Source organism: Petaurus breviceps, unplaced genomic scaffold, assembly GCF_028583685.1.
Source record: "Petaurus breviceps papuanus isolate PSGF00001 unplaced genomic scaffold, PetGlider_PUasm1.0 171, whole genome shotgun sequence".
NCBI lineage: Eukaryota > Metazoa > Chordata > Mammalia > Diprotodontia > Petauridae > Petaurus > Petaurus breviceps.
Genome location: NW_027185754.1, coordinates 1,194,481 through 1,206,704, shown reverse-complemented (window position 1 = coordinate 1,206,704; position 12,224 = coordinate 1,194,481). Strand labels below are relative to the sequence as shown.

Here is a 12,224-nt window from a genome sequence, read left to right as displayed (position 1 = left end):
TGGGGAGCAGATAAGGAGGAAGGCCTGGAAAAGATTTGTTATGTAATTGGTGTGCATTGCTTAATAAAGGGATATGCTTGGAAGCTTAAAAAAAACTTGTCAGTGAGAAACAGTGTGTTCTGAACCCTGCACTGACTGGTTGTGTGACCTAGAATAAATCATTTAACTCTGAGTCTTAATTCATCTATAAAGTGGGGAGATGAGAAAAAGAGAAGAGAAAATGGGGTCAGAAGTCAACTAGCCTCTTCGCTTGGTAAGATCAATCATTTTTATATGTAATTTGAAAAGGCAATTAATGTAATGTCATCTTGCAGCTTATATTATTGTTGTATTTCTACACTGTATATTGTAAAACCCGAGTGAGGAGAAAATTGTGTAAGACCAGTAGCGTTACTTTATGTATATCTGTTATTCAGAAAAAATTGTAAAACTGTTAACTAAGCTATTTTGAGCTAATGTTTTAATGTTAAAAACCTAAAATTGTTTATTTATTATTGTATGAAAATTTGTTTTGACTAGTTCTGCCCATTCAGAGCAGTCTCTCCTGCTTACAATTTATATAAATTTTCCTTATGCTGTAAAACTGTTAAATTCTCTAGAAATTATTTCCAGGCAAGGTCATTCAGCCTGAGAAAGGAAGTTTTAAATGAACCTAACTTGCTAAGAAGTTGCAAAGATTAAAAAGGATTTTTATAAATTGGCTTTTATATTTTAGAAGAATGGTAAAAGGAATTCCTTACATTACAAGATGTAATACATTTTTATTGTTTATCACAACCCCATGAGAATAGAAATAATTATAACTGGCTCTAAGCTGTGATTGGTGAGGCTTGTTGTTTAAGGTAAAAAGCACTTGGGACCATAACTAAACTTTATTTTGAGTCTGTATTTGGGTATAGTTGTCTGCATTAAATCAGCGTCTGAGAGGAAATGCCACTAGCTACTTAGAGAAATGTGATTCTTTGCTGTCAACAGGTGGAAATCTACATTTGGTAATGGCTGAAGGGACAATCTTAGTCTCTGTCTGGGATGGGATCCCTCCTGGCTCAGTTTACCTGTGAGGTTCCTTTGAAAAGGAATGTTTCCCACCTATTCCTGAGTCTAGCTATGAGGTGGAATAGATGCTGCATGAGATGGAATATCTGTAACTGTACCTGAATTTACACAGAGCCAAGGACGTTTTCTCCTGGCATATTTGGAATGTCACATGTCCCTGCCTTTTTCCTTCTGTAACAGGTTTCTATGCTCAGAACAAGTAATCTGTAAAAGATGTGAGCTTTTTTATGTTAGCTTATTGGAAAATCTAATATTATTTTTCATCTAGAATTAGAATATGTATAAAAAGTTTATGCAAACTGCTTAAGATCATTTAAAAGTTTTCAATTAACTTCCTTCACAAAGGTTTAGTGATCATTGAAACTGTTTTGAAGAAGGAACATACCTTTAGCAGGAATTTTTAAAATCTCTAGTGTGATTCTAAGAGACCCACTAAAACCTCCATTTGCAAGACATGTTTCTTGCTAAATTGATGTAACAAATTGTAAAGCAGAAAAGAACTTGCTATTTTAATCTGAATTTGTAGTTATTCTATCGTCTAAGCAAGTGTTAATATTTGTAACTGAATACATATGTGTAAAATTCACTTCTCTTTTTGAGATTCTGTTCAGCACCCCACCTCCTATTGTATTTCGGGTCCTGAATGTTATGTATGACTGTTAATGATTTACTTCTCAAGTACCTCCAGGCTCCTTGAGATGTCCAAAACGAGGTTTGGGCATTGTACCAGGCGCCACCCTAAGATCTTGCACACTCAGTGAATATCAGAGATTGAGTGCCCACCCGCAAACTACCCTGAGACTCCTCACTTGAGCCTTGTTGGACTGGCCCATACCAGGTTATACTGACTACCCCATCTGCTGTTAAAGTGACCGGAAGGAAAGCCTGGATTCAGCGCTCCCACGTCAAAGTGACGACTCCTCCCAGCTCTCCAGACCTGTGAGTGGCAGAATCCACCAGTGACTTACAACTGAAAATCAAGAGACTGTTGTGATGTTCCTGCTTCTAGCGCTCTTGACTTTAGTTGGTCCTAACCCCTACACTCCCACTTTGTATTCTTGGACTCTTACTAGGACAATTGATGGGACTCTAATTTCAAAAATATGACTCATGGCCAGCCCACACTTTTTTTTGATCTCTGTACCCTGCTTAGCCACAGATTTATGTTGTTTCCTTACATAGGCATGTATTTTGCGGGGACTGATGGTGCTGCTTGTGGAGCAGAAAAGCAGCCTTTGGTCAACCCAGTCTTGTGTCTGCCCTGAGGATGGGTCTCCCGATTGTGGGGGGACCGGGAAATATCACTCTGTCAAATGGGATTGTGTAACCATTGCTGACTAGGTCTCTGGTGGCAACCGTGACCACCACATCTCATTTCACTGTAATACCCCTAAATCATGTAACCTGGTGGTCATCAGGATTTTAAATTGGACTAAACAAACTTGGGAAATGGGGAGGACTTGGGGAATTATATTTTATGTTGTAGGAAGGGACCCTGGAGCCTTGTTTGCTATTCAACACACTCCAGTACCAAGGGATCTCATTTCCATTGGTCCCAACACAGTCCTTAACCCACCTCCAGAAGTTGATCAAACTCCGAATGGGCTCCTTAATCCACAGTTCTACCATAACCCCTGCAGGTTCGGGAATTACTTTGGCAAACCCCAGGCTATGTGCCCACTCTTATACTTTTCATGTTCTTGATACTGTTTTCTCTTTCCTAAATTCCTCGGATGCCAGGCTAACTTCTAACTGCTGGTTTTGCTTGAACCCTGCCCCCCCCCCCTTATTTTGTTGGGCTAGGTTTAAATTTGTCAAAGGGTTTGACTGATCATGAAATTCAGTATTGGAAGCCCACACTCAATGGCACTGATCTCCCTGCCCGCTGTAACCTTGGCTCCCCCAAGCTTATGTTAGGAGATGAGCAGAGACAAGCCTGGTGTGTTAAATCTAGGGGCTACGCCCTCCAGCAGTCATCCTATAAAAACCTTTGTGCTTTGGTGGTCGACGTTTTTCCCAAACAGGAATTTTCACCAAATGTTTTCTTAGCCCCTAAAATGCTTGCTTTGCCTGCACCTTAGGCTTACCTGCTTGTGTACCAGAATGCCTCCTTGCTGGTAACTCCCCCAAATTCTGCATTTTAGTTCATGTCCTTCCAAAAATATACATTTATTCAGGAGAAGGGGCTCATGAACATTTTGGGCTACAAGCCCGCTATAAAAGAACAGTCCCCATTTTAGTCCCTATCTTAGTTGGTCTAGGCATAGCAGGTTCAGCAGCAGTGGGAACCATGGCCCTAATACAAGGAAATAGTAATTTTGAAGCCCTCACCTCCCAAGTTAACACAGATATCCGAGACTTGGAGAGCCAAATTCCTACTTGGAGACCACCCTAGATTCCCTGGCCAAAGCGGTTCTCCAAAACCTCTGAGGTTTAGACTTCCTGTTTCTCAAGCAAGGTGGCCTTTGTATGGGTCTTAGAGAAACCTGTTGTTTTTATGTGAACCACTCTGGGGTGCTTCAGGAATCTCTGGCTACTGTACGTCAACGTTTGGCTGACAGAGAGGCTCATCATCAGCAATCTATGTCTTGGTACCAATACTTTTTTTTAACTGGTCCTCCTGGCTCACCTCACTTGTAACTTCCCTTATAGGACTATTTGCTTTGTTGTCATTGGGGTTGTTATCTGCCTTATTAACTGCCTAACTACCTATGTTAGACAAAGGATTCAAGCTGTTAAGCTGTTTGCCCTCCGAATTGCCTATGCCCCTGGACTCAGATGAGTCTGAGATACAACTATGAACCAGTAAAAAGGGGGGAGTGAAGTGCCCACGAGAAATTATACACTAGAGCTCCCTTAAACCTGCTAGAGGGGACCCCTACTGGGTTCCTTGGAAACCGCCTAATAGGCTCCAATAGTAAAGAAATGTTTCACCTGTGTTGCTAAAACATGCCACAGATTCCCATGGATTGGATTCACGTCTGTTTCTCTTCAGTAGAAATAATACTAAGGCTTTGTTTCAATAAGAATAATACTGAGAAAGCGTCACTTCAATGGAAACAATGCTAACCCCTTAGAAACATGTTCTGTTGCTAGCAATCACGTTGTCTATAAAATTATGTCTAACAGAAAGCTCAAGGCTGTCTTTCGGTCTGAGAGGCAGTCCTGGCCGGTTAATAAACACTCCTATCAAATTATAATTGGCCTAGCTGTCCTGTTAGGTCTTGGTGTCCATTACGGGCCACCAAAAACTGTAATTGTTTTTTTTGCTAGAGATTTATGAAAATATACTTTTCTTTATATAATTCTTTATAATAAAGCATAAATTTTAATAAAATCCATTTTTTCAAACACTGTAACCATTAAGTAACCCATAAGATGCAGTACACAAAATTAAATTGGTAACATGAAAAACATTTTTCTCATTGGTAATTCCCTAGCATTTTGTGCTGACATCTCAATTAATAAAAACAAAACATTGTTTTCAAACAAGATTCACTTTTCATAACACATGAGATTCTCAATATAATAAATACCATACAGTAAATAAAATTCTTAAAACTAAAACATTTTTAATCATAATCTTATCTTTCATTTCATAAAATCACACTGATGCTTAAAGTCACAAAAGTTAAACATGTTAATATTAAGGATTGACTCTGTGTATGTGTATGTTTGTGCATGTGAGGACACTTCCTCCCCAAGAAGTGCCCCAGATCAATAAAATCCTAAGTCTAGTTCATTTCTGTATCTCTATCACCCAGCTCAGGTCTTTTACTTGTGCTTACTAAATGAATTGCTTAATTAGTAAATAGATAGGAAAAAGTTTGGAGTCACAAAAGAGATAGGCACAACAAATAGTTTTGCAAAAGGCACTGAGCTAAATACTTGGTCTAAAGCAAAGTGGTTCTGTAGCAGTTACAAGTATTCACCTCACAAACTGGTAGGGGAATAACAGAGAACTGATTGTCTGAAGACTTGGCCTGATCTCTGAGAGCTACTGAAAGGAGCCCAGCTCAGGTGCTTCCCTAGAGGCCACTATGAAACTGATTAAGCCAACCACAGCCTCAGGAAAGGGCATTTTTAGCAGTGGATGATTATGTGTGAGTTGGGGAGGAGGCAAGGTAAGGGAGAAAGACTGATACTGGAGGAATGAGACTGAAATAATTCCATTCATACTGGGCTTCCTCCTATCTTTAATCAGCACTTGAAGGAGCCAAGATTTAAAACCTATAATTAAGAAAACAAGAATGCTCTTTTTTTTACCTCCAAGGGGTCTCCCAGGAAATCCAGGCCAAATAATCCCTGTGAAGATAAACAAAAAGGGTCGGTGAGAGAACTTCACCAAAGAGTGTATAAGGCTACTTTAGCATGCTGATCAAGTTCCTCTTCTCAGTGTTCTTATGGGATTAACTGAATCGTTTCTGATACCCACCTTTCACACCAAGAACAAACTTAATCTGGGATAATTACTGAAATAATGACAAGGTCTCTTGAAACAAAGCTTGGAGTCACCATAGGAAGATCTGGAGCACCCATCTCTTACCTATCTTTTCCCTACCTCCTAGGCCTCTGAAGGAGAAAACAGGCCTATGACTAAGAGATACCTTTCTTTTTTCCTTTCTTTTTTTTTTAAGAACACCTTATCTGTCATCAGTCCTTCCATGCCCTCCATCCACTAGGATAGAAGCTGGACAAATAATAATGCATTGTTCATTTATAGAACTCTGCAGTCAAAATTACATTTGCATTAGGTGGAAACACTGCCAATTCATTGCTGCTGCCCAAATCAGCTGGGGTAGATTCTTTCATTACTTAAGGAACTCTGTCTAGGACCTTGCTCTGCATCACTAGAATTTAGATTCTCCAGAATTCTGCCAGCCTCTTACCAACCAAGAGCATATGCACAAAGCAGAGTATTATTGTTTTATCCAAGTTACATTCTAAGCCCTGAAAACCACTTTGGCTTCAATTTTCCAAACATGTCTTGCTTAATTTGGGGGGGTTGCCGTGTATCTAGTAAAATATTCTGAGGCATAATATAGCCTATTTTACTCTGCAAATGTGGATATAGGATTAAACCTGAGTCAGATGAATTCAACTGAGTAGGCCAGAGCAATCCCTGAGAGATGGGACAATTTGGTGGAGAATTCAGGGGTGTAGGCCTCCTTTCCCTCAGGGATGGGGAGAAGAGTGCAGTCTCTCCTCAGAGCCAAAGCATATCCACACCACTGCCCCTGCCTTTCTCTTTTGTGCAAAGACAGATTCTCAGGTACATTTGACAATGTGGTTTCCTTGAGTGGGCAGGGAATTCAAGAGCTCTTCTGGTCTAACCCCTCAAGCAGGTGGACAAGACATAAAGTATGAATGACTGAAAACAATTTCTTTGTCATGACTTAATAAAATAAGGTGAGCTGGAAGGACTTTTATGGAAATATTTTTTTTTTCTTAAAACATGGCTGGCTGTACTTCTATAGATGAGAATTTCACATTCATAGAGGACCCTTTGTTCTGCCTGAGAACTGAAGAGTCTGAAGGAATCATGGGCATTGGCAAAGGATGAGAATCCAAGGTCACCTACCATTTTCAGACCTATATCCAAGATTTGCTCCTCTGACTTCTGTCGCATACAGTGAACCATGCTGGCTGACGTTACTTTTTTGCACCCAGAAAAAGTCTCAACTTTCTGCAACAAGATATAACAGGAACAGTTTAAGCTATCATCTTATCCAGATAGGAAATTTGTGCCTAAATCCAAGTGTTCTTAGACCTGTGACAGTGCAGTAATAAAGGAAGGAACATTACATTAGGAGATCAGGAGCCCTAAACTCTAGGGTTGGGTAAGTCCATGTTATCATCAATTGATCCTAAAATCTTCAGTCAGTTACTTTCCTTCTCTGGAAATCAGACCTCACTTCTATAAAATGAAGAGTTTGGGCTAGATGATCTCAAAAGTCTAGATTCTATGACTCTATGAATGAAGTCAAGGGTTTGAAATCAAATATAATGCAAAAAGCCTACCTCAATTACTTTCGTGAGATTGGAATTATACAAACAATCCATTAAGACAACTCCACTCTGAGAAATAGCCCGGTGGAAAAGGTTCTTGGTCAAAGGAGATAAAACCTAAAAGAAGAAAAGAAAGGGAAAAAAATTACATTTTTTGGCAGACCCAGACTATGTGTGAATATGGCTCTGCCCTTGGTCACTGAAATTCAGAGGGCACCGATAGCCCTAAAATTCCTTTCCCTGCATTAAAAACAAAATGAACAAGCAAAACTCAACAACAACTAAATTTAATAGTATACAGCAAGAGTAATTCATTAAAATGAGAAGCTACCATTTGATGACTATTTCCCCCAGCTACCTTCCCTCAAGTGAGTTCTTTCCCAACCTAGGCCTATCCTATTCCTGACCATACATTGGCAGTGGCTTCTGCAGCAGCCTTGAAATATTCCCAATAATTCTCCCTATCCAGGAATTCTCTCCTTTTTTTTAAGGAGACCTTTCTGTTTTCAGATGAATTTTTCTTAAATAGTTGATTTGGGGGAATCCCCGGAAGGAGGCTAAATGAGACATTTCCTAGGAGTAGTTCTACCCCCACTAGATCAAATAATAAAAATAATGAACCACAACATGTAGAAACAAAAATCTTCAATGACAGCAAGAAAAGGGCCTCAATACAAATTCTTAGAGAAAGATAACTTAAGACCAACTTCTGAGCCTCTGATTTCTCCTGACATCCTTGTTACTAGACTTCCCTCATTTTACAACCTGGATGCTATCCCAGGGTAGAGAAATGCCATGCCCATGGCTGTGGCAGTTTTACTCAGTGACTTTGGAATCAGTCCCTTAATAGTCTACCAAGAGTATTCCTGATCCCAGGGCAGGTAGAAAACCTTAGTACTCTGGTCCTGTGTTCTCCCACAGCTAATGTCCTGTCCTTAATAGTCCCTTACTACATAGTACAAGAAGAAACACAGAGGTAGTAGAAGAAATGAGAAAGAAGTAGAGAAGAAACCCAATTACAAAGATTTTTCCAACCATCTTTTTCAGCATTATCCTGGTTGCTCCCTCCCTTGACCCTTTCAAGATCAGTTCCTAAGGGCCAAATGTACGTCTGAAGAAAGATATGTGTAGAGAGGATAGTGGGAACCAGAAGAGTGAAAGTGGTAAAGGTGATAAATAGCCTCCCTTCTGTGGTGTCCCCAAACTTCACTCTCTGAGGGAAAGAGACCTCATCCATCTCTATAGTCTGAGAGAAGAGAGAATAGACAGTAAGTGCTAGGAACAGGAACAACAGTGCTGAGTGTACAGGATGGAAAGGACTGGTTTACTAAGGGCATACTTTAATCAAGCACATGATAGAAAAATAAGCTCAGTGACTGATAAAAACAGACAAAAACCTTATTGAATAGGAGACAAAAACATTAGAAAAAAAGGGGGGGGGGAAATGAACAAGTATCTTGCAACAAAGGAAACTGAGTAAATAACCACCTGACCATTATAAAAGTATTAAAACAAATATTTGAATCCAGATTGAAGCAAACTACCAGATCTTTTTCTTTTTCTTGTTTGGTTTTGTTTCCTCTTTCCCATTTTTCATTCCATCTGATACAATTCGTCTTTATTAACCTGACTAATGTCTAATGTGAAAGTATTTGCATATCCTATACTTGATTGTATGCTGGCATGGGTGGGGGGAGGGAAAGGAGGGAGAGAAAATTAGAAACTCAAGGAATTGTGGAATTGAATCTTGTAAACTAAAAATAAACAAATTAATAAAGACCAAAAAATTAAAAAAAAACAATTATTTGAGAAGCTCACAAATGACTGTTGAACAACTCAAAGAACAAAGTGAAAATATAATAGAAATAAGGTCAGAAACTACAGATTTGAAGAAAGAAATCAGTAAGTCCAATCAAAGACTGGAGTGTTAAGAACAAATATCAGTCATTTTCCCTGTAGTAAATTCTCTGAAAAAGAAAAAAAAAGAATTGGAAAACAAAAATGAAAGAGAAGGAAAAACAATAGAACAAAAACATTTTTAATGGGAAAAAAATCCCCACAAGAGTTCTACAGACCTGGAATACTGAACATGAGGATAGATAGATAAAGAAACAAAATGAGTTTTCCAGAAAAAAAACAGACACACACAGAAAGAAAACTTGAAAGTCTGAATATCATTCAAGAAATTACTCATAAATATTGGAAGGAGACAGCCAAGTATATGTCAAGAAAACTCAGAACACTAATAAAAAGACCCCCACCAACTTTAATCAAGAAATCTTATAGACAAATTTTAGAACTATAACACTAATAATTTTATGTTATAGGTAGAATGGGAAAAGTGCTTTACATTCCTAGAATAATCAGAATGGCACAGGATTGCTTTATTGTTGTAAGATAAAAGAAAAATTGACATAATATTTTGAAGAACAAAGAAAATCTGCTGACACCCCAAAATGGAATATCTTACCAAGGTGAATCTCAATTTTAAAAATCTGATCATTCAGTAAGTGGAAAATAATAAAACTCATTCCTTCAAAGGAATCCCAAAGTGAATTGAGTATTTAACATGCAAACTGAGCAAACAGCAAAGTTAAATACTTTCATATAGCAATTAAAGATTAAGAAATGAAGTGTTTGTTTTCAAGAAGCTAGGACTAGACAAGAATGTGAAAGTAGGTGAAGAAAGTGCTTTAATTATTTGATTTAATTTTTTTTAAGTATCATCTGAAAAGTAGGGAAAAGAAAACAAAAATTGACATAACTAATAATAAAAGGTAGAATGGGGGAAAAAAAAGAATAAGCAGAACTGTGTGATGTGGATACAAATGGTACCCTAGCATTACGAAGAATATTAAGGCTTGCTTTCCTAGTAATTTGTGAGGTCCCTCCTGAGGGGGGGGGGGGGCTCATTCAGTAGCTCATCTCATAAGTTGAGAGCATCCTAACTTTGCTTTTCCCCTTTTCTTAAAATACTATAAATCTTCTCTTTAACTTGTACTATAAGAATTGCTATTGTCTCCTTTACCCTGTCTTTGTCTCTGTCTCTCAGTCTCTGATAGCTTCTAGGTATTCTGCTTCTATTGAACTTGGTTGCCTATCTTCTGGGCTCATCTCTTCAGCGCCATACAGACCATATCATATCCTACTATACCATATCATATCTCCTTTCCCCCCCTGTCCTGTCCTTAATCTTTAACCTGTTCCCCCTCCTGTCTTTAATCTTTAACCAACCATAGAGTCCTAAAAACTACATCATCATCCTGAAGAGCCTGTATATCTTTCTGTCTAGTTCAACTTAGTACCCCCCAAATATCAGTACCTTTTACTTAGTTCTGTTGCTACAGTAAAGGTCCCTGTGCTTTCATGTTAAATAAAGCTCCCTATGGCTAAAAGAGAAGTCTAAGTGAATTCTTTCATGCCTGAACTGCTCTCCCGAATCTGACCTCAACAAGTAAATTAAATTTTAAGGGGAAAAATATCATCTCCTTGTTCTAAATTAATATTAAAGGTAGCGAAATAATATAGAAGAAAATCTTTTGGATGTGGAGAGAGAACAGGTAATGACTGATCAAGATTCAAGAGGAGAGATGCAATATACACTTTCAGTTTCCATTCTCTTAACCACTGATATCATGGAAAAGTAAAGATAAAAAATAAAACCATGACAGTTTTCTGCATACAAGCAAAACATTGAAAACAAATACAGAGTAAATTAAGGGGAAGAAAAAAAAATATTTTATACTTCAGGCAACACTAGGAATTAAAATTGTGGTCTCAAATAAGACAACAATAAAAAATCACAGCCAGGAGTGATGAATAGTGAAATAACCTCATGCTTGGTCAATGGAGATAAAGCTTGAGAGAAAAGAAGTACTACTTAAGAATAGAGACATAGCTGAGGTGGCTAGGTGGTGCAGTGAATAGAGCACCAGTCCTGGAGTTAGGAGGACCTGGGTTTGGATCCAGTCTCAGACACTTAATGCAAAAAAAGCAACATGTGACCTTGGGCAAGTCACTTAACCCCAATTGCCCTCCAAAAAGCAAAAAAGAAGAAGAAGAAGAAGAGAGACATAATGAGGGTGGAGCAAATAAAGCTTTGTTCCAGGGCACCAAAATTCAGAGAGTGCTGATTACACTTATACTCTTTTATTAGCATTGCATCCACAAACAATGAAAAATAACAATTCTCTCGGTCTTCTCCCCCCCCCCTTTTCCTCTCTCTCTCTCTCTCTCTCTCTCTCTCTGTCTTTACCTGTCTCTCTCTGTCTGTCTTTGTCTCTGTCTCTCAGTCTCTGATAGCTTCTAGGTATTCTGCTTCTATTGAACTTGGTTGCTTATCTTCTGGGCTCATCTCTTCAGCGCCATACAGACCGTATCATATCCTACTAGCCAAATCCAGGAAAAGTTGCTCAATGCAACTTTTATGACCTATCCACTAGGGAAGAGATCTTTGGTTTCTGTTAAAGATAACTACCTAATTTAGTGTTAGACCTGTAGCAGTTGAGCATTCAGATGAATTCTCATCTGAACAAAAGTTAAGCTAAGAAGATAAGTTCATGGTTCTCCACCTACCTAGACTATATCCCTGTGTTTATAGTACACATCTATAAGCAGGCTTTGCATAGAAAAAGATCCAGCAAAGGAGACTGAGTAGTGATCACATGGGTGGGAGGAAAACCAGAAGAGAACAGTGCCACATAAACCTGGAGAGGAGATAGTATCAAGAAAAAGAAAATTAACAGTATCCAAGGCTGCTGAGACATCAAGAAGGATGAACATCAAGACAAGGCCATTTGATTTGGCAATTAATACATCACTGTTAACCTTGGAAAGAGGAGTTGCAGTTCAATGATGAAATCAAAAGGCAAATTTCAAACCATTTGATATTGTTTAGAAAACAAAATAAAACAGAAAAGGGGATAAGTAGAACAACCTAGAAAACCAAGACACAGAAGCAAATGAAAATAGCATCCTAGTGTTTAATTAACTCAAGGATAAAAGATCCTTGGGAGAAAGACTCTCTTTTTGATAAGACCTTGCCAGGAAAATTGAAAAGAAATTTGGCAGAAATTGAGTTTAGATCAATATCTTATTCTCTCCCTCTCTCTTTATATATATATATATATATATATATATATATATATATATATATATAT

General features: G+C 38.3%; 1 protein-coding gene across 3 annotated transcripts in view; it reads right to left on the bottom strand.

Annotated features, from left to right (window-relative positions):
• The window catches only part of LOC138157035 (liver carboxylesterase 1-like), a 64,352-nt gene that overhangs the window by 23,481 nt on the left and 28,647 nt on the right, over positions 1-12,224 (bottom strand). For all 3 annotated transcript variants that reach the window (XM_069082455.1, XM_069082456.1, XM_069082454.1), the window contains 3 exons: positions 7,078-7,182; positions 6,638-6,742; positions 5,323-5,361 (listed from right to left, as the gene is read on the bottom strand). In XM_069082455.1, coding sequence (XP_068938556.1) covers positions 5,323-5,361; positions 6,638-6,742; positions 7,078-7,182 — 249 coding nt within the window. The remainder of the gene's footprint in view (positions 1-5,322; positions 5,362-6,637; positions 6,743-7,077; positions 7,183-12,224) is intronic.